This window comes from Apus apus, chromosome 3 (genome assembly GCF_020740795.1).
Source record: "Apus apus isolate bApuApu2 chromosome 3, bApuApu2.pri.cur, whole genome shotgun sequence".
Taxonomy (NCBI): domain Eukaryota; kingdom Metazoa; phylum Chordata; class Aves; order Apodiformes; family Apodidae; genus Apus; species Apus apus.
In genome coordinates, this window is record NC_067284.1 from 48,535,272 (window position 1) to 48,558,511 (window position 23,240).

The following is a 23,240-nucleotide window of genomic DNA, read 5'->3' on the forward strand; positions in this document are numbered from 1 at the left end:
TGCAGGCAGATGGTGTGTTGCATGTGTTCAGAAAAAATTTAAAGAGCTGGGGATACTATTAAAAGATGTGCAGCATTTAATGTCGTGTGCAGAGCACATGTTAATTGGAATATAAGTGTTAAGAGCTAAATTTTAATAACACCAATCACAGCTGAAAGCAGTCTTTGCAGAGACTGTCATTATTGTGGCTGAATTGCCTCTTCAGGTTTACATTATTTTTATTATTTCCAACAAAAGGAAAATAAAACAGGAGGAAGTTTTGGAAGTCTGATTGAAATCAGCTTTTATCCATCTCTCTGCAGGAGATTGGTTTCTAACAAAACATCGTTATTCAGCCTTTATTCATGAATGTTGTAGGAATTCCATACATTTTTATTTTCTTTTTCTTCTTCCAGGTTTCTGGCTAATTTTTTCTATTTACTTTTTCAGATTGATTTAAGGTGTATTTTCTCTTGATAGTTTTGTCAAGACAGCTGAACCAAAGAGGGAGGGCTTTTTGCCAAATGAGCAAATAATTCTCTGGACAACGCTTGCCTCAGTTTGACATTGTTAATCTTATTTTTAATGGATTCTAAACCTGTTTGGGCTGCCAATACCATTCTTGTCTCTTCTGTATTTGCCTGCTCACAATTTGCAGCTCCTTCTGGGGATCTGTCAGCTCTTGAAGCACAGAGTTGTCCCCTCAGAAACACTTGCTTTCCTGACCTGGTTTCAGGTCAAGTCTTCAGGCAGCATCAGTCCTTGAGCTGAAGCTTCTGCTGGACTTTAGTGAAGGGAAGAAGCAAGCTGACACCTAGACTTTTTTGAGTAATAGAGGCAAAATGATGCTGTTTTGCCAGAAAACATTAAAGCAGACTTAATAAATCATTGTGCTACGCAGAGAACTTTGAAAAGTTAGGTGGGCACTGTCAATAGCCTGCTGTTCATTGAGCATGTTACCTAACATGAAAGAATTTCAATAGCTCAGGTGTTCAAAAATTACTCTAATCAATATTCAATAGGTGTACTTCTTCTTGATGTCTCTGAAAGCGCTCAATATATTCATGATAAGGCCCTAGTTTTGCAAAGAGCCTACACCAAAAAACAACCTGTCCACTCTTGAGCCAGTATAGCAAATGCAGCTCCAAATAGCAGCAGACTTTCAGTCTCATTCCTCAAAATGGAATTATCAAAATCAAAATAATCCAATTTACATAAAAGAAGCTAAATTTGGATCTACTGCTTGTTGTTGTTGTTGTTGTGGTTTTTTCCATGTGCTTTCCTATCATCTCCACAGGAAAACCTGCGGACATTTTAGAAAGTGATTTCTTCTTGACTGTAATCCAAGGCCTTCTGGGAAGGGAAGAGAGTTAACAGAGAGTATCTATTTTCTGTTTAACAGCCAGCCCAGCGTTCAGCAGTGGCAATCTCTTTTGGTTCTTTAATAGTCTCCGAGATTTTGATAAAGGATATTTTGCCTATCTTATTAGTGGAGTTTGCAGCTAAGTGGGGTAATAAGGGAGCAGAGCTGTCCATGGGGAATGTGAAGAGCTGACAGTGTGTTTTGGGGTCTAAGTCTGAGAACTTCAAATTTAAGGACCAAATAATATGACCTAGCTAATGGCAAGTTGTCACTGACAAGGCGAAATGCATCTGTTAACCCCAAAAAGCCAATACACCTATGTCAGGGGTTAAAAAGGGCATGAATCCTGCTAGTATCAGGATCATTCTCTTTCACTGAACTTATAATAAAAATATCTATTTTAAGTCTGTGGAGCATATTGCAGGTTAGACTGAGATAGCCCAGGATATGCAGGGTGTGCCCTTTATTGACCAGTGCTGGATGGCAGCCAGATAATGCACTGCTGTACAGAACTGTGTGCTTCAAATTTTATTAGACAAGTCTTAAACAGAATAGAAAAATTTAACACTTTACTCATCCAAACCCAGCAACAAAAGACAATGATCTGTCTCTTTTCTTGCCTTTAAAGCTTGGAGAAAAGTCCTGTGATGTGGAAGACAAATTTCATTCTCATACTGTGTGACTCACCACTTACTCTGCACTTCTGAAAACCTTACTAAGCCAGTTTCAGATAACTTCTGTTTTGGTAAATTTGCTTTGGAAAAACATCCCATTTGAAATATTCTATTCTGTGATGCATGGCTAATGCAGATCGAAAACTACGTACAGCATGATCCATCACAGAGACAATCTATAGTTGGCTGAAAATGTGAAGGAAAAAGGTTATCTTTTTTCTTCTTTTGTTATTATGATTGCAGTTCATCACCAAGAGTGAGCAAGAGGTTCAGCCAGGGAAAGGAAGAAGGGAATGACAAATCGGTGAAAGAGAGTAAAACCAGCTAGACAATCCTGTTCAGTTTGAGTTCAGAAGGAATTACACTCTTCCCAGACAGGCCCTTCAGTGAAGGCATTTATCAGTCTGATGTTGGGTTTGAAACAGTAGAGACTAAAAAGCAGATGAGTTATCATCTCAGAGAAATGGAACAAAGCTTTTTAACATTGAGCCTCCAAACAAAAGAGAAGGCAACCCACCTACTAATACACCATCACTAACCACATCTTCTGGGCATTTCTCTAGCTTTAGTCCTAGATGTAAATTATACAATTTATTTGTTTTTCATCTTCAGATCCTCATCTCTGGAATACAACTACTATTTTTATATCCCTCTTCTGGTTTTCTCTTACATGAAAGCCTGTCATTAACTTGTTTACCCATGAAATTGTCTTTGTCTCAGAGCACAATCATATTCCTTCTTTGCAGAGCTCTCAAATAGGATTATTCTGTCTATTTTGCTGCAACGCTTGCCATCATACCCAGTATGTAATGAGGCTTGGCATTTTATGATAGACAGCCTTGTACTTTCTTCCCAGTTGCTATGCCATACTTCAAAATGCTCTCCTAAACCTTGTGAAGTATTTGGTGAACATATTCATAACTCCGTTGCCTGCAAGCTGAAATGATACCAATCCGAAGATGCCCTTTAGACTGTGATCTTGTTGATACAAGATTTCCTCCAAGATCCATGGAAAACAGCTTTTTTCTGCTTGTCATCCTGTTATACTATATTTAATGTGTATTGGTTGGTAGAGATTTAGATTCTTAATTCAAAAATTATTAAATAGTAGTGCCATAAATACTAAACAGATGCAGACACCGGGGGAAGATGGTTCATCTGAGAATGAAATATGAACTGCAGTGTATAGTTGTTTCAGTTTTGAAATAATTTGATCTCTGCAGAGAATCTGTCATCCCATAGTGATAGAATTTGCAGGTCATTTTTTAGTGTTTGTACCAGACTGAAAATCTTGCCTTTTAGGAAATGTGAGCTTTCAATTTGTACTGTTCCTATTCAAAGGATTTAATTCAGTCATGCAAGGCTTCTCTGCATCTGTCTTTACCCTTATAAACTTCATCTTGAGGCCAAAGACCAAACAGGTTTCCTAGTTTAAAAAACACTGAGTGCATTTCTTGGAAATGCTGCAGCCTTTTTTTTTTTTTTTTATGATACAAATGAAGCTGACGTTGAGGCTATTATTAGCTCATAAAAATCTTCTAATATGTCTTTCCTTCACAGAAATATGATGTAGTAATTTCTATATTGGATATAAACCTGGAAAAAAAAAGACTAAAATCTAAATATAAATTGAATATAGCTTATAATTTAAATAATACATAACCTTTTGAACATGAAGGAAGAGGAATTATTTATTATTCATGTAATGATTTTTAAGACAGTTAATTCCATACAGTCTTTTTAATACCTTAGGCAAAACTAAGTTCTCATTTTGAGTTTTATCTAAAATCCATTAAAATCATAGAGAATCTCTCTGCTGAGGCCAGTAGCCTTTGGATAGATTGTGTTATTTTGTCAAGCAAAACCATTTATGTGTGCTTAATTTCTGAGGAAAAAGAGCCGAGAACAGGAATGTGCAGCCATCAGCTGGAGAGCTTCAAGTCTGTACTGTATCAATACAGAGCTCAAAGGCTTTGAAGGATTCACAGTGGTGATTTTATTCTGGGTTAATAACTTTAAATAATTTAATGAATAATTAACTGGATCAGAACCTAGTGCCATCATGTTTGACATGTTCAGAAAACCACAAGTTTTCAAAATTAAAGGATTTGCAAAAATAGTCACTTCTTTTACTTTCAGTATTTGCAAAAGTTTTTTAACTCTTTCGAATGTATTTACCTGCAGGATCCAAAACTGCGGGAACTGTTGGATGCCGGGAACATTGGAGGTCGACTGGAAAACCGAATGATAACTGTTGTCTATGGTCCAGACCTGGTCAATATATCATACTTGAACTTGGTGGCATTTCAGGAGGATATAGCAAAGGTAATATACATTTAGCTGTGTCATATAAAATTACAGTGTTTTTAAGATATTGTTTTGAGATATGGATAAAAGACATAAAAGTGCAGATTGCTATAAAATGAATGTCAGTTCTGCTGTAGAACTGTGCTGCTCCATACCAAATAAAAAAATGTGCAATATTTTTTTTTTTTTTGTTCTAGGAGTTAATTCCTTTTTTTTTTCCCCATAATACCTGTGCTCATGTTCAGAACATTGCTTGTAAAGTCCAATAAAATAATGAAAGTAATGGTACATGCAAATTTTTACTTAGCTATAAGATATATAGTGTGACTCTCCAAACTCGTATAAATATATTTTAGTGTTTAATACCCTTATATGCTTGTTCTGAGCATGTGTGAATTGTGGATCATCCTTGAGAAGAAGGCTTGGAAACACCTGACTTTTTAAGGCTGACCTATATCAGAGTAGTGGGAATCTACAGCTCTGCCTCGAGTGGTCAAGTATGTCAGCAATCAAAAACTTAATTTAACTTGCACATGTGACCATTTTGCTCGTGTTCAAAGGTTAATTTTAAGCGTTGCATTTTGTCTGCTGACAGCCCTTGATAAGAATTGTGACATCAGCGTCATTACCTTAGCAAAGTATTTTTTCCATGCAGGTATACAATCCCTTCATTTCTGCCAAACATACCACGTAAGAAACTTGTGTGTGACAAGCAAGTTATGATTGAATTTAGTGCATGCTTATTTTTTTTTCCTTCTTCCAATATTTATATGACTCAGTTGTGTTTAATGGAGTGAGAGCTTATTGCTTTATCTATTCCAAATTAATGTTCAAAAGCTGCTCATCTTTCCACTTCCATTCCTGTGGATAGACTGATGACAGCCTCCAGATAACCACACACAGAACACACTTTTATATGATTTCCATCTTCGAGTCCACTAGATTGTGCTAAAACAGTAATTTCTCTATAGACTGCTGTTGCTTATCAACAGTGAGGAGTTATTTTGTCACCTCACAGGCAACAAGGATGGTCCAACTAGGTTAAAAAAGGTCACAGGATAAAAGCCTTGACCTGGGATGATACAGTTTTGCTCCTCAGGTTTCTATCTCTGCTGATCTTCATTAGTTGATCAGCAAATAAACAATTTCCATTGTTTCTTTGATATGAAAGAATAGAAACAAAATTACTTTGTGCTGGTCAACTGACTGCAGAGGGGGAAGTGCTGTCCTCAGACTTGAAAACACACAGCTGTTACTTTACAGGGGTGCTTAAGAAATCCTAAATCTGCAAAAGTGAAAGTGATTGAAACAACTCTTCAGGAGGAAAAAAAAAGCATAAGATGGAAATTGAAAAGGTATGCTAAGGCTTTACTAGCAAAAATTGTTAGCTCTTACCAAGGAAGAAGGAAAATCATTTAAATCAGAAGCATATGTTCTTTTTTCTCACTTTCTTGTCTAGCCTGCAATCAATGAACTGTAATCTATTTGCTAAAACAGTGCTGAAATGAGTTTTTTAGGGCCATTTTCTGTTTGATAAAGGAACCTTAAAATACAGTAGGTAAAAACATGTTTTAGTGAAGCTTAGCTGCTCTAAATCCTGAATAACTCCTACGATCTGAGCAACTTAGAATCAAAGTCTTCCTTGTTATTTGTCAATGCAGTAGACCAAATAAATTCACATTCCATCAGTCAGGCATTGTGGCCTGGGCACATGATTTTCAAAGCATTGCAGATTAGCTGTGCTTGCTTTGAAATCCTGCTAAATATCCTGATTGTTTCAGTGAGAAGAGTTGGATTGCTGTTGAAAGCATCTAAAATTTCTTCCTTTTTTAACATATTTCCCAGCTTTATATGAGCCAGACCATGGAGTCTGGTCCTTATCTCCAGGACCCATGTAGTGACTCAGAGAAGTTGTTATAAACAAGCACAAATCACCTCTTCAGGGAGCTCTGAGAAGACATGTAAATACAAGAAGTTTTCAACATCACACATGCAAATGTTGACCCTTCCTCTCATGAATGTTCCAGGGAAACCAAATGCGAATGAAAAACTCCCCTGCCTTTCCCTTTTTAGTGCATGAATATTTTTTTCATTTGTGATATCTTATTTTTCAAGCTGTGTGACAAGTATCAATCAGTCCTCCCTTGGAGGAGAAAGGCAAAGTAAGCACTAATGGTCTTAGTGAGGCAGTTAAAATTAGTCAATTACAGGGTTTTCTTCCTTTGCAGAAGGCTTCCTATTCTGCTACAAACACTTTTCATCACAGCCACTGATGAACTTGGGGAAAAAAATACGAAAATATGATCCTTGGGCTATTCTGCTTGCTTTAAGTGAACTAAATATGAATGTGTAGTCATGATGCGCTGTTTCCTTCTGGAGAAGGTAACTAATGTTTAAAGTACATTAGTGATGAGCTGAAGGGCACTGAGCAGCTGGCTTGTTCAAAGAGTGCAGTTTGAAATTCACAGAATCACAGAATCCTAGGGGTTGGAAGGGACCCTGAAAGATCATCTAGTCCAACCCCCCTGCCAGAGAAAGGTCACCTAGAGCACATCACACAGGAACACGTCCAGACAGGTTTTGAATGTATCCAGTGAAGGAGACTCCACAGCCTCTCTGGGCAGCCTGTTCCAGTGCTCTCTCACTCTCATAGTAAAGAATTTTTTTGTGATGTTTACGTGGAACCTCCTGTGCTCTAGTTTGCACCCATTGCCCCTTGTCCTATCACTGGACATCACTGAAAAGGTCTGGTTCCGTCCTGCAGACACTCGCCCTTAATATATTTGCAAACATTGATGAGGTCACCCCTCAGTCTCCTCTTTTCCAAGCTAAAGAGACTCAGATCCCTCAGCCTTTCCTCATAAGGGAGATGTTCCACTCCCTTGATCATTTTTGTGGCTCTGTGCTGAACTCTTTCAAGCAGTTGCCTGTCCTTCTTGAACTGAGAGGCCCAGAACTGGTCACAATACTCCAGATGCAACCTTACCAAGGCAGAATAGAGGGGGAGGAGAACCTCTCTTGACCGACTAACCACACCCTTTTTAATACACCCCAGGATGCCATTGGCCTTCTTAGCCACAAGGGCACATTGCTGGCTCATGGTCATCCTCCTGTCCACCAGGACCCCCAGGTCCCTTTCTCCTACACTGCTCTCCAGCAGGTCAGCCCCCAACCTGTACTGCTACATGGGATTGTTCTTCCCCAGATGCAAGACTCTACACTCGCCCTTGTTGAATTTCATCAAGTTTCTCCCCACCCAGCTCTCCAGCCTGTCTAGGTCTCGCTGAATGGCAGCACAGCCTTCTGGTGTGTCAGCCACTCCTCCCAGTTTAGTGTCATCAGCAAACTTGCTGAGGATACATTCTGTACCCTCATCCAGGTCATTGATGAAAATATTGAATAGTACTGGTCCCAGTACTGACCCCTGAGGGCCTCCACTAGTCACAGGCCTCCAACTAGATTTTGTTCCATTGACCACAACTCTCTTAACATCTTCCTTTCAACCAGTTCATGATCCACCTCACTACCTGACCATCAAGACCACACTTCCTCAGTTTATCTACAAGGATTCTGTGGGTGACAGTGTCAAATGCTTTACTGAAATGAAGATAAACCACATCTACCACCCTACCATCATCTATCCACCTAGTTACTTCCACATAGAAGGCTATAAGGTTGGTCAAACATGACTTTCCCTTGGTAAAATCATATTGACTGCCCTTAATGAGTCCCTCATCCTTGATATGCCTAGAGATAGTGCCAAGGACAAGTTGTTCCATCACCTTTCCAGGGATGGAGGTGAGGCTGACCAGTCTATAGTTACCCGGGTCCTCCTTCTTGCCCTTCTTGTAGACTGGAGTGACATTTGCTATCCTCCAGTCCTCAGGCACCTCTCCTGTTACCCATGACTTACCAAAGATGATGAAGAGTGGCCTAGGAATGACCTCCGCCAGCTCCCTCAGCACCCACGGGTGTATTCCATCCAGCTCCATCAATTTATGGATGTTCAGATTGCTTAACTGATCCCTAAATTCTTTAGGTAATGATCAAAAAGTCAGATTGCTAGACACATCCTGCTGATGAAGAGAAGCAGTGCTGATACAGAGCTTGCTCATTTGCAGGTGGGTGTGTCTGTCTTGGAGTAGGATTTGTGAGCATCCACAAACGTAGCAATGCAGAAAACAAGATAAAGTAGTATATTCTCAAACCCTGTTCTGAGAGGACGCTCTTTTTTTCTGTTTCCAACATGAAGAATCACAACCTGTGAAACTTTGTGTCTCCTCTCCAATATTTCATTCTCTTTCCAAATCCAGTAACTTGAAAAGTGATGTGAATCTTTCCCATCTCTTTCCTCTCGATCACTTTTGTGCTTCTTGTGTCAACTTCATTCTCACCACACTCGTCCACCCTGGCAATACAGACCCCTACCTGGAGCCCAAGGAATTCTGTTTCTCCTCAGTTTGATGAGCTTTGGATCAGATCCATCACTAAGAGCTGATTAATTCCTCTGTAAGTAATGATATAGTCAAAGACAATTCACAAGTTGTACTATACTATGCTTTCCAGCACACATCTTTATTTTTCCAGGTCCTTAGGCCTATTTAAGAGCTTGATCAGTATAATAAAATGGCAAACAAAACCATATAAATTCATGTCCATTTGATATATTTTGTTGAAATAAAATTCTTAAGGATGCTGAAAGTTTAGAATTGCAGCAGCTCGCTTTGTTAACCTCCCACCAAAAACAAATGTGCAAGAAACATTGCCTTCACACACAGTCAGTTCTGATTTGAAGCAAGTATTTTTAACAATGTGTGCTGTCTTTTTTAATGAAAATGTCTCATCTCTTCTGTTGAGATAAATGTCTTATGTTATGTATCCCGATGCATGTAATAGAGAGAAATAACTTGACTGAACAACGGGTTTCCAAATGAACTGCTGCTTGAACTTACCTGCCAAAGCACAGAACAGCTAAATCTTTGTTAGTGAAGCTCACAGGAGTTATACAAATATGAGTGTATCAAAGAGGAGTTAATGTTCAGTGAGCTCTTAGCATGATGGATGTGACTTGCTTGGAGTTGAAAATCAGAAGGCTGGGGTCTTCAGCTACCAAAAAGGATCAGATTTTAGTCTGCAAACAGTTTGTTGGCACTAGTATAGAGCTATTTCAAAAATACCCAGATTTATATTTTCCTTTTGTATTGCACCTGTACAGGAGTCCACAGCTACTGCAGTGCTTGAGAGGCTGTTGTAACCTTTCTGCAGTGGGCTGTTTTCTTTCTACACAAAGTGTCTTTCTCCCCTGCAGAGCACTCTCCCCGAGCGCTGCCTTCTGGCATCACTGCTGCTGGGAAGGACGGCTGTGGAGTGCATCATGCATGGAGTTAGAGGATGGGCTTTGCTCACTACCATGCAGCAACACAAGGAAACAAAGCCATTTGGGTCACTAAAGCAGCACGGTGCATCTAGGCTCACAGCTTGATGCCAGCCCATCAAAGTCAGGCCAAAGCATCTCCTTTATTTCTCTGGGTCTGTGCTCAAGGCTGTTGTTTCCCCTCCTGCTGAGGGGAACCAGAGACTGAAAAGCTGATGTGATCCTTGGCATGTTTTCTGATCTTGTTTTTTTGGCTGTGGCTGTGTGGTGACTGAAATCAAGAGCCTAAAATGGGATAGGTAATGAGCAAGTATTACTTGTGACTTGTTGACTTGGAACCTGCATTGTTAGAAATGGCTCATCCAGCAGGTATTCCTTAGAATATTTGGCAAGAGCAATGTGATGACTTTAAAGAGCCAGGAAAAGCTAGCAAAGGAACACCACAAGACTGTTTATATAAATAATGCCTGTGACAGGCACATAATAACTGAGCTCCCCTTACAGCCCTGTGAACAAGCGGTTGGCAAAGAGAAGGAAGAGGTGGGGTGTGGGATACTCCTGAAGTTCCCTACTTCTGTTTTCTACAAAATGCTTACATGTTTAAGTCCAGCAGAACCAGTGAGATCAAAACCAAGTCTATCAAGACATATTAAAACAGTATTTCCAATTTCTAAATAATATTTTATGTCGTGATTAATCTCTGCAGCCGTTAGCATCACAGGGAGAAGTTTTAACAGCTATTATTAGTGCCTAAACAAAGCAGTGTTTGCAAGATGAGTCTATTTTGAGCCTGGAAAAATTAGTTGCCAAGAAGAAAAAAAAATGCTGCACTTAATAGGCTTTCTGTTCCAAGAGTCAGAGCAAAGCAGTGGTGTCGCTAACTAACCCAAATTCTTCTCTTGTTCTTTCTCACACCCCTGTTTATTTCAAATTAGACCTAAGAAGGAAAAATAAGTACAAATACATTTTTTAAAAAGGAAGGAGTCACAAGAGGTGTAGGGGAGGACTATCTCTGCAGCTGTGGTTTGCCTCCAGAACAAAAAGTCTGTGTCTGAGGAAGGAAGGCTTTTCAGCCAGAAATACCAGTAACGGGAGGTGTGTTGTCTCAGCTGCCTAGGGGCGAGGTTGTAAGTGGGGTGAACCTTAAAGATCTGGTAGCTGAAGGATGTGAAAGGTCCATCTAACAGTAGGCACAGAGGTAGCCTTATTTCTTCCTTGTGGGGACTGACTATGTGAGACCTGTTTCAGGAACAAGATCTGATGGTAACTTCAGGGAACAAAATCTTGGCACATTAAAAAAAAATAAAATAATAATAATAAAAAAAAAGTTAACATCTGAACTTCACAAATCGATCACCTTGTCATGGGGAACTTGAGCCTTTTTAGGTAAAATGGTCTTGTAAGCTCCAAAGTGATGTAGCAACATTTGTTTCATTGGAAGTCAATGACACTTGTCATCATTATCAATTTTTGTCAGAATGAATACACTGTCTTTTTTTCTGTTTTTCCTCAAGAAAAATAAGAACCAGTGAGAGGGAATATCTGCAATGAGTGTGCATCTGGGAGGGTGTGTAGTGATGGGAATTTTGGATCTGGACTGATATGAAAGGAAACAACTTCAGTTTGAAAGGAAACTCAACTTCAGTTTTAAAGAAAACTCAGAAAATGCCATCAACTGAAAAACAAAACAACACAAAACAAAACCAAAACAATAACTACACTGTTTGCAAAGGCATTGTTTATTTTTGTCCGTTCCTTTTAAAGAGGTGAAACAAATCTACTCCAAAACCGCAGTTGTGACTAAAAAGGGTTGCAATTAAAAACTGTAAATAAGCACCAAGTTAGGAAGGAAAAATATGCTTATGTTGTTGATGAAGAGCTTCAGGAGAGACCTGCAAGGGAAGAGAGTGACAGGATGAGCAGAGGTAGTCTGAATTTAGGATGATAATCGTGGATCAGCCTTGCTGGGCATGTGGGAAAGGATGGGAACCTAAGGGAAAGATTTCAGCAACATGAGTAGAAATGAGAAAGAAGTCAGGAAAATAAAAATAGGAAAAGTGAGGGAGAGCCATAGGAAGAGCAGTGCCTGCAGGCAGGGACGGAAGGTGTCCCACGAGCAGCTGGAGGACATTTCTTCCCTATGTCAGGTTTGCAAGATGGAAAAAAAACTGAGGGAGGGATAAGACCACAGTCTAAGGATGTACAGTTTGGGGAAGAGGAGCTTTTCTGCTTGGAGTTCCATCTTCTTCCCTGTATATCAGAATAATTTAAATTTATTCCTGTATGTTTCTTCTGGTTTGTGTTTTTCAAGTGTATTTCTTATGCTGGCATATAAGATGTTAGGTAGGGCACATACTTACAGTTCTTAATTCGGTATTCGCCAAAGATGTGATATTTGTGTTTTGAATTCATCATCTGTGGAGAGAAGGATGCAGAGGCTTTCACAGAAACTCTTACAGGAGGGGACATAGAAGCATGAGACTTATTATGGTGTGGTCTGTAGCCCACCCTGTCGGGTCTGTTTGTTTTCAGAGGGCTTTAAGGCTTCATTTTAAGATAATGGTATTAAGGGGCTCCTTTTTTAATTCTTAGTGTGTCAACCAGAACAGCGTCCCAACACACAAGAAAATGTATTTTCTGGGGTATTTATTTTGCATCTCCCATAAAGTTGAATGTGTTTTGCATCAGACATTTTTCCATATGATTGTTTTTTCCGAATACATGGCAACAAGATATCCTTTAAAAAAAAAAAAATTAACACTGTTCTTTCTTTACAGCATAGGAAGATCAGATCTCACAGATGAGGAAGGAAGCTGTAGCTGGAAAAATCAAGTTTAGATTTTAATCAGGCACTTTTTACTAACGATATAATTTTCAAAAATGTTTTGCATTGTGTAAGTAAACATCTAAACGAAGCCTCATCTAATCCAATTTTCTCACTATAGGAATGGTCAGATGAAGTGTTCAGTTTGGCAACAAATTTGTTGGCACAGAACATGTCAAGGGACGCATTTCTGGAAAAAGCGTAAGTGCCCAAACTATTTAATGCTGTGGGTGTTGCTCTCTTCTCTGCGTCATTTTCCTCTTTTCTTCTTAGTCACTTTGTCATCTATTGTTTCTGCTTTGATGAGTTGTCACTTTTGTAAACACAGGCTGTCCTTTCTCATGGTTTTAAAAAGCCTGTTATCTAAATGTCATTTAAACAAAAATCTTGTTAGGGTTCTTGCAAACTACTAAGTTGTAGCAAAAAAAAAAATTAGATGCTGTCTTCCCCTTGTATATAAAAATAGGAGCTTCAGCTGTAATCTGAAGCTCTAAATTTAAAAGGAAAGAATATTCTGGACTGACTTGCTTTTGGTTTATTCTCCCTTTTTTCTGTTATTCCTGAAAAAATGTGAAATGCAAGAAGTCTGTTTTCCACCATCTGATGTCTCTGGTTTTCTTGTGATTCAGAGGGAAGCTGTGAATCTGTTCATTGCTTTACACAGATTCTGAGTTGCTTTCAATGAAATAAGAAAACTGTTTACAAGCACATTTGGGATGTAAAAACACACCTCTGAAAGGAAAGAGAATTAAGCCTGAGATTAGTAATTCTCAACTGGATGATAAGGGCGCATGCTGAGAGACTGATGCCAGCTAGTCATAGTAATGAACTGAGGCCTTTCAGGGTTCTAAAAGGGAAGACATACCATCCCCAGCCTATGAGTTGGCTGGTTAAATTAATCTTTGGGTCTCCCCCACCTTTAATTTCTGCTTACAAACAGAGGCTCAGTCCAGCTAAATACCAAGCCAGGGTTTAGGGCTCCTAAAACTTGCTTCCGTCCAAGAAGCAGGTTAACCTACCCTATTTCTGTGATTTCTTAGACTGCATGCCTCATTTCATTAGATGCACCCATATTTAGTCTGAAGGTTCCCAACTTCTTAGCTTGAATTCTATATACGTATTTGTAAGTGCCTGCTCTGGCAGGGTTTGTCTGTGTCTGTGTTTCCTTCTCATAGCATTCATTGTGGTGCAGTTGAAGTCAACAGAAATTATTGAAGAAACTCTGAAGGTTGGACATTGCAGGAGCTAGAGCTTTGTATCCAATGGAAACATTTAATGTTTCCTTTTGGCTCTACGTGTTGACAGTGGAAAAAGCCCTGTGCTAACCTGAGCAGAGCTGGATGTGAGACCAAGAGTAGACATGACTTCAGCTCCAGAGGTTGTAGATAAGTTGTGGGAGTGATTTGATGTTACTGTTTCCATGTTCCTTCCCACTCACATCCCCAGTGGCCAACAGACTTTGCTGCCAGGTCTGCAATGAGGATTTTGGCTCTACCTGATGGGCATTTTCATATCAGATTCCAAAGAGGAACATGTTATTCCACAGTATAGTAGAACCTGTTTTATTAGGAGCCATTTTTTAGTGGTTGTTTGAGCAATATTAATTAAAGAAGTAACTAGACACCTTATATAGAGTAGCAGACAAGCATGGCATTCCTGTGTCTTTTGTCTTTTTCCACTAATTAATACATCTCTTGGGAGCTGTGAGGTTTCCAGGGTTCTCTGCACAGATGCCAAATCAGAGTCACTTAAGAAATCTTTGACTTTGAGGATTAAAAGTATTTCCCTATTATAATTACTGTACTAAGCAAAGGGCTGGTCACAGTCATATTAGAACGCTTGAGTTGACATAGAAAAGCAAATTGCATTATAGCAGAATTAAGGTGGTGGGGTTTTTTACATTGTGGCATTAAGTCCCTTGCAGCATTGGAAGTGCAAAAATAAACAGCTTGAGCAGCTTTCTGGTGGTTCAGTCAGATGACAAAAATAGGGTTAATTTGGCAGGAGTTAATAAAAACTACTATTTTGGTTCGAAAGTGCTCATTCCTCTGTTATAACTATGTGATGTATTTTTGTGTTGGGATGCAAAAATGGATGCTGTGGTACAGAAGTACTGAAATACTGACCAGTGCAGTAATGATTCTACTGTGGAACCCTTGGGTCAGTGTTCTGTGCAGAATTCATCGTTCTTGGAGTCAGCACTGTGCTACTGAAATGAGTCCATTTGGTTCCTGCTGATGGGAGTATCCCCTAAAAGGCTTTTTAACAGGAATAACATGCTTGGTTTTCTTAGATGGATGGATAATGGCTGCATGGGAAAAAAATAGTGCCTTGTGTAACAATTTAGGAGGAAAAAAGATTGCAATACTGGTGGGGGTTGACTGCTCCTCACACACATATTTTGAGTTGGCTTTTAGCCTAAACTGAAGTTTACAATATTTTTTTTCCACCATTTTCTTTTATTTCTAGCTTTCTTGGCTGTAAAGTAAAACATTAAATGTGACCAGAAAGCACTCAAAGGTTTCAAAAATAAAGCAAAATAAAATAAACCTTTTTTTACAAACCACTGTGATTTTTTTCTTTTTCATCTATCTCAGTGCTGTGAGATGGGGTAGTGAGTATAATATTATTGTTTGGTGACACAGTAGCACAAGATATTTCAGTTTCCAAAAGATGCATGTGAGGAGATGAGGATTTGTGAAAATGTTCCTGTCCTAGTTAGGGATATTAGCACGTACTTTGTTTTTGAAGTGGTTGCTAATGGCATTTTTGGTTGGGAAGAAAAGGAAGTTTATTAGAACCATGCAGTTTCTTTCACTTTTGATAGGCCAGTGGGTAAAGTTGAAAAGTGTAAAAAATAAGTAAATTTTAAAATCCTCTGAAATGCTTAAATGTTGCCACATTTTTCACCAGGTCACATCACTGCAAAACTAATTTATAGTTTTAATTATATTTGAGTGGAAGAGGTGAAGCCCTCAAAAAGTTGTGCTCTTCACAGGCTGCTGCTGGTAGACATTATGCTGGTTACCAGTAGTCTTCACATACCAGGAGGATCATCAGAAAGCAGCTGTAGACCCAACTGCTTCTCATTAAACCTACTGGATGACTCCGGTTTCTGGCTTTGAAGCAGGATGTTGAAAGATTTGAACAAAGGAAGATACATCCCCATCCTGCTGCCTTAATGAGCATGCAAGAGAAATCACAAGTCCTGAGATACTGAGATGCTCTAAATGCTCAGTTCAAAACCTGGATAATTGCCTGCCTGTAGACAGTTTCAGCATGTAATTTTTATATTACTCCACACAGATGAAAATGTTTTGGGCTTGCCCAGGGCTGCTGAATATACTGACACTCTTGCTGGTGCAGAGATACTTCAGTTGCCAGCTATTTGACTTCTTTCCAGCTGAGGAGTGAAAACATTTCAGGTCAAGTGGAGAAAACTTCACAGATGTGTGATGGGGAGGGCTTAGGGAGGTAGGGGTATGCAACATCCAGGTTTCAGCCCCTGGAAGAGGAGTATAGCCGCCTTTCCAATCAAGGTGTGTAGCCTGTGTGCTACAGTTCAGACTGCTGATTGACTGCCAGGCAGCTTGGGTGGGAAGGAGCTTGCAGGGTTGCGGAATTTGTACATTAATGGTATTTGCAATGTTCTTTTGCAAGATGGACAGTGTTTTGACACTATAGGTTTTCATACTGGGCAAAAGAGCTGCATAGAGCTTGGCACGTGATCAGAGCACTAACACTATGCTGTAAAGTTGGTTGAGAGGTACTTGAAATTGCTCTGAAAATAAACCAGGATGCTTTTCTTCTCCACAGTTACACAAAACTGAAGCTGCAGGTAACTCCTGAAGGGCGCATTCCTCTGAAGAAGTGAGTTCTCTTTCCCTTCCTTACTATGTCTCCTCTGACTTTTTGTGTGAATATTTGTTTGGGATGAACATGTGACCCCAGTGTCTAGAATAATAATTTTAGCATCTGTTTATAAAACATATTGCAGGAAAGAGTGCCCAGTGATACTCAGGATGTCTGTGTTCAAATAAATACCCTTTGGGCACAGGTTGCCCTTGTGATCTTGAACAAGACATTTAGCTTGTCTGCCCTTGATCATTCCACTTCTGTAAAATAAAAAAGAAAATTAAATTGTAATTTCTTTACCTCAGAGACATGTTGTGAGGATAAATATATTCCCATTGCCTATCACTGGGGTAATATGAAAAGAGCAATGGTGACTTTTTCAAATACTTATGTACTGTAACAGGGACTTGTGTGGGGTAGAGTTAAACTCATTGCAGGCACCATTAACTCATTTATGTTACTGAGCAGCCAGCAAATGGAAATAAACAGCTAAAAATGCAGTAGACTGGGAAGTCGTCTTCAGTCTTTAAGCCATATGGGCCACCAGGGCATGCGTTTAAGTAAATTCCCTCTGCTTTGTCTTCATTTTGCAGCATATACCGCTTGTTTTCCTCTGACAGAAAACGGGTAGAGACGGCATTAGAAGCTTGTAATCTTCCATCTTCCAGGGTAAGCATCTGAATTTATTCCTGCCCCTTAAAAAGCGTTGCTTATATTCGGTGGTGTTTGCTCTTTATGGAGTTAAGGACAATTTGTTCAAGGCTGGTTGTGCTGTGCTGGCTTTGCCTCTGGATAGGTCCTCAGCAGCAGGTCTGTCTTTCCCACACAGAAGTTCCTGATGCTCATCTGCAAATCTGAGTACCTTGAATTTGAAATTGTGTAGGGACCAGAAGTGCCTAGAAGAAGTGTGAATGATTTAAAAGAAAGGGCAAGTAAGCTGTCAATGCTGCAGGGATGCAGTCATTGTATGCTGCTTATCCAGGGGCTGTCCTCAACGTGGAGCATTTGCAGGATGGTACCTCACCCTCAAGAAGGTGGTTGTTTTTTTTTCAAGAGGAATGAACTTAAACAGTGATTCTTGTTGGCACTTGAGAGAAGATGTCCTTAGTCTTTCCTCCCAGGTGAAGATTCCCCTCCAAGAATCTTCTTGCAGAGCAATTCCTACATTCAGAGGTCCAAGAACTGGGGCAGAACAGGTCTGTAGCAGAGGAGATCCTGCATCTGTAGATTGTTTGCTTTTGTGGAAAACTCTGTGCTGTGGCGTTTGCTCAATATTTGCTTCACCAGTGGTTTCAAACTGCCACTTCCTACAGCTCCAAAAGAGCAATGGACCCAAAACTCAAATGTCCCTTACCAATGTGACATTCCTTCATAGGTTTGGGAGCTTAATTCTATAAAATTCCAAGGAATGTCTGTACAGTAGGTACAAATGATTATTATAATCTTATCTAAAGTTATGAGGTTAGCAACATGGAAAGAATAATTTTGAAGATTGAGTTTCATTGAATTGTTACCAAAAAAAGAGAAGATGGGGGAAAAAATCACAGAAGCATTGCTTTTTAAATAATTTCGTTTTTTATTTCTCTTTACTACATATCTCTGAAACAAATCTAAACACCACTGGAGTCCGTGAAAGAAACTACAGCCTTTTTCTGCTATTTATTTAGGTATAGTCAGTTTTACGTACACGTTGCTGGATACTTGTTGCTTGGATACCATCTTGAAAATTATTCACAGTATAAAGTAGAGCCTTTCTTTAGTTTGGACAAAAGAGAAATATGCTTCATGCAACAAAGGAAACGGTGTTGATCAGCTTGGAAAAAAATGTTTTAGAAGCTAAGTGCTTACAAAGCCTGAAACTCTGAATATCATGGAGGTAAAAGAATAGAAGAAAAACAGTTATTCAACTACTGTGGCTGCAGTATTCTATCCAGTTGTGATCCTGTTTATCTGAACAAGTAAAATTCTTAACTTCAACTTCCAGCTTTTCTGCCCCATTGTACTACAGGACAAATGCTGTTCCTGTAAAGCCTTGAAGAGGACTGTACTTCCAGCAGTGTGCAAGACGCGAATATCAGGGAATCTTGTACAGTATAGCCACACCATATTATTCAGAGAATTCATGAAAGTCTCTCATGGACATTGACAGCTTAGGTCTTTTGGGGTTGTTTTATTCAAGCCTTGTGAACATCCCTCTGAATGTCTTCTCTCCAAGTTTCATAGAAAAAACATACTTCTCATTGATTAGGAAGATACAGGGCTCATTGGCTGTGAGTTTCACATGATGTTTTGCTTCATCTCTCAGAACTTGTGAATGACCCTAAAGCACAAAATGAAATTCAGAGTATTGGGTAAGAGGATCCCAAGTCAGCAGTTATTCCTCTCTTCCTGGTTCATAGCTTCAAGGTTGGGACAGGCCTTCATCTGTCTTACATGATTACTTGAGCATGGGACAGCCTGAGCTATGCTGACAGGGGACAGTATCAGTGCAGGGACTTGTCTGTGACAGTACAAACTTTGGCATCCACTAGCCCCTGCTCTTTAGGAAATTCCCTGTCTGTGTGCTTGCCAGAGACCTTGTGGGACAACATGTAGATATTGTTTTTAGTGTGAGAGGAGGAAGAGGTCTCATTGCCTGGATAACTGGCTTCATCCTGCTATAGAAGAATAGCACCAGAGAAGCTCCCCAGAAGTGCCAAAAGTAAACTCTTTATTTTAAATTTAGGGACCTTAATAAGGGATGGATTCTCTTTAGTACTCAGCACTCCAGCCTTGAGTCAACCGAGCATTTGAGCATCACTGCAGTGGGATGACCCATGGACTTCAAATCAAGCACATTTTCAAAGCATGGATTTATTTATTTATGTTTTTCTGGATTGGATCTGGCATGTGTAGAGTCTTGCAGGACCAAGCCCTGAGTGATTTTCAGCAGCATTCATCATCCAGCAGATCTGAAAGCAGAGGAATGTTTAAATAAATGTTAAAATAAAGTTTTAAAATATACCAGTGAGTTTTTGACTTTGGCATCTGATTCTCCTATGTTGTTTTTTTTTAAGTCCTGGCTGATTATTGTTGGAAATTGTTTGTTTGTTTTACTCGAGGGTGCCCTAAACAGAATTCAAAGACCTTTATTTTAGTCACCTAACCTATATGGCTGTGAAGACTGGTTTCTGCCTTCCAGTAGGTGTTCATAATGAAGGACCAGTGAGCTTGACTGTTGACTTAAAATGGAACAACCAGCTATTGAGTCTTGTCTATACAAAGAGTTTGAATTAGCTGTTGTGCTGCTGATTCTATAACAAACTGGATACAAATGTTATAAAAGCAGACAGGTTACCAGACAAATCAACACTGCTTGAATTTAGTAGAGTCTTAATTATAGAATGAAGTTGAATACCAATATTCAGCAAAGCTGGAAATGAGGATACTCTCATGTGGTACAGAAAGTTTTTTAATTTGTTCATTGGTCTCCAAAAAGAGATGGGTAGGTGGTGTGGGTGGTTCCACTGGCATGGGGATGGCTCTGACCAAGCTGAGGAAAGTGGCAGTGTATTTTAGTCCCTTTGGGTAGGCAGGCTTTTGGAATCCAAATACAGTTGTCTGAGGTTGTGCCTGGGGTGACAAATGCTTGCAGCAAAGCTTTCATCGCCCATCTAGATCTCTGTGGTTTTGTAGCCCACCTATTACATTACTAGTAGGAATTAATTATTGAAAGGTTCTGTACTTATGCCTGAAGTCTTGTATTTGTTATCCTCTTTGGAGAGAGATGTTTGGAGATACATGTTGGGAAACAGGTATATTTTCTTAATTGGAACCAAGAAGTGGTAAATAAAAGCCTGGATCTTCACTTACTGGAAAAGACAGACAATTTGTTCAGTGTTGAGTACCTTCAAGTCCCCTCCCCTGTAAGGAAAAAATATATTAGGTCAATGGGAGACTGTAATTCTGTAGTAATTACAGAATCAACATAAAAAATGCCCTTAGGAGAAGTGCTGGCTGAGGAGCAGTAGCCTGCTGAATAGCGATTAGAGGTGGAGGCCACAAAGGAGCCTGAGGTGCCAGCTTTAACAAGAAAATTCACAAGCTTTATGAATCCTCACCATCAGGAAGACACAAGTGTCAGCGCTCCTTCTCTCAGTCAAAAGCACTGCAGTGCAAATGCATCCAAGTGGAGTAGGTACATTTCCATATATAGTTCTGTGTCCCTGGTGGCTGTCGCTGAAAGGAGCTGTTTCCACCCTCCAACTTCAGGTTACAGACTTCTCCATCCACCTTTGCACTGGATTTAGCAGTTGTGCCATTGGTGAGTTACCTGGCTCAGCAAGCTGATCCCACAGTGAAATGCACAGGGTTGTGTTGGCCAGGCAAGTTTTGAACTAGTTCACCTTGCAGCCACTCACAGTCTGCCAAAAAAAGAAAAAGGGTCTAATGGCTGGTGACCTCAGACTGCTGAAGCCCAGAGATGGCTGCTCAGGTGGAGCAGGGAATTGGCCCAGTTCACTCCCAGCATGAGCTGGGTCAGGTTCAGTCCATGCTTGCAAACAGAAACACTGAACGATGGTCAAAACACAAAAGCTTCTTGGGCATCTACAGGTTTCATAGATGAAAGGACAGATAAAGTGACATCCGTGGCATTTATTATTTATTTATGCCTTTTAACCTAAAGCAGGAAAAATATGGAAAAGTTTCCTTCCGTCTAACAAAGACTTGAATTGATGCTTCCGGTTCCCTTGGCAACGGTGTTAAACAGGAGGAATAAATAAAAGCAACAATTTTCTCTATCAGCAGCTTGCTTCAGAGATGACTAGGTTCAACAGCATTTAAAAGCAAACAGCTTTGTGTACAACTTACAATTTTCCTCCTCCAGTTCAACAGAATCAGGCATTATTTTGTAGCCATGGAGAGGCATCATGTGGGCCCATGGTGCTCACAGGGACTACAAATCATAGCTTTTGATGAAGTTACCTTGTGTGATAGAAGCACAGAAACTAGATGTGTTCACTATTTACATTTCACTAATTTTCTTTTCTCCTTTTTCTTGTTCCTTTATAAGGTTTCCTCTGCAAACAACACACGTTTCTGTGCCATTTTGCTTTCTCAGTGCACTGGAGCAAAGGCAGAAGCCAGTGAGATCACTGGTGCTTACCTGTGCTGAAAAAAGCTTTTCATCTTCCTAGGGGTTCTCATTTCTTCCCAGCACCAGTGAAGAAGCAGCCCTTGCTGTCCTTCTGAAAAAACTCTGGAGCTTAAAGGCAGCATGTGCAACTGAGAGGGAGAAGAGCTCTTGAGCTTCATGCAAAGGCCTGTTTACCATGTCCAGTCCAGTAATTCCCTCCAGTTAAAACCAGTAATTCTATTTTTTTCAGAGAAAAGCCAGCAGGTGTAATGGGGATGGTCAAAGTGCCATCTAGAAGTGGGATTAAGTGTAAATTGTTTTAAATTTTAGAAAATGTAAGGAAAAAATACCTCCTTATGATACAGATAAGGGGATAAGGGCAGGAGATGGCTTCCCTTCTTTCCTTTTTGTCTGTCTTTTTGTCTGTCTTTCTTCTTTGCAGGTGCTCAGAGAATTTTGCCCTATGGAAAATAAGATGATGAATGTATTTCTGTTAAAAAGTATTCTTTAAGTTGTTCTGTTATCCAGGAGAATTCATCCTGCAAAATCTGGGCTTCTCTACGTAGCAGAAAGCAAATCAAAAGAAAAGCAGTAGTGAGTGATCTGCTTACAAAGAGCATCTAAAAGTGCTGTATCATTCTTTCACTATTTTTTTTTTCCTGTTTTGCAGAATGATTCCATCCCTCAAGATGACTTCACACCAGAAGTGTACAGGGTGTTCTTAAACAACCTCTGTCCTCGGCCTGAGATCGACCACATCTTTTCTGAGTTGTAAGAAAAGACACTGGTTTACTTTTTTTTTTTTTTTTTCCCTTCACTGATTTTCTGGGCTGGGGATGTCAAAATCAGTTATTTAGACTACAGCACCATGCTGTGATTGCCAAGAACAGATTTCATTGTTGAGCAGGGCTGTTATTTAACCTTGGCTTAAGGGTTACTTCTCTCCCAAGCTTTTGCCTCTGTTTCTAATGGCCAGAGTTTTCATTTGTCCCTGGAGGAGCAGAACTGCTGGGTCTTTTTTTTTCTGTATGGATTAGGATAGTTAGGGCTTTTATGAAATTGAAGGAAGGAGAGTAATAAGTAATAACAATACACAGTAAGTGTGAGACTGTGTATAATCATCCCAAAAAAAGCTTAGTTAGTTGCAAAAAGTGCAGTAATTTTTAGGATTTGTGCATTGTGAATTTGCACCATGAAATTAAGTTAGCAGCCAGCTACAACCAATTTCATACATTCAGTTACAAGCAACTTAGGCTGCTTCTACACCTGTGGCAAATCATTGTACTTCTCACCTTCCGCAGAGCCTAATGAATGGACTCAAACATGAAACAATGTGAAAGTGAAGTTATTTCCAAAATATATCCCAAGACCATGAAAGCAATTGGTCAACATTCTTTGTAACATGGGTGTGCACACATACTCCTTTTGTGCTTGTTTTCTCCAAGGTTGAGGTTTCAGAGGAACTCTGCCTTGACCTAGCTTGCTCTCATTGAGCCAGGGGTAGACTTCCCATTGGTGTCTTGCTGAGTAGAAGAAGTAGGCCAGTCCTCAATGCTGTAGACAACCCTAAGCACGTCACCTGGCTTGGAGGCTTCCTGGATCTCCATCTGGGTACAAGTTGTACCCAAACTCTGCTCTTTTACTCAGTTTCTATATAGGCATCTTTTTCGCTTGCTTTGCAGAGTGCCTAGCATTGCAGGTTTATATATAAAAAAACCAAACAAACAAACTGCAAGCAAGTACTGATA

The 23,240-nt window shown here is 39.7% G+C and overlaps 1 protein-coding gene across 6 annotated transcripts in view; it reads left to right on the plus strand.

Annotated features, from left to right (window-relative positions):
* The window catches only part of PLCB1 (phospholipase C beta 1), a 406,490-nt gene that overhangs the window by 238,929 nt on the left and 144,321 nt on the right, over positions 1 to 23,240 (plus strand). For all 6 annotated transcript variants that reach the window (XM_051615377.1, XM_051615376.1, XM_051615378.1 and 3 more), the window contains exons 4-8: positions 4,201 to 4,341; positions 12,643 to 12,722; positions 16,338 to 16,391; positions 16,970 to 17,045; positions 22,163 to 22,263. In XM_051615377.1, the coding sequence (XP_051471337.1) occupies positions 4,201 to 4,341; positions 12,643 to 12,722; positions 16,338 to 16,391; positions 16,970 to 17,045; positions 22,163 to 22,263 (452 nt within the window). The remainder of the gene's footprint in view (positions 1 to 4,200; positions 4,342 to 12,642; positions 12,723 to 16,337; positions 16,392 to 16,969; positions 17,046 to 22,162; positions 22,264 to 23,240) is intronic.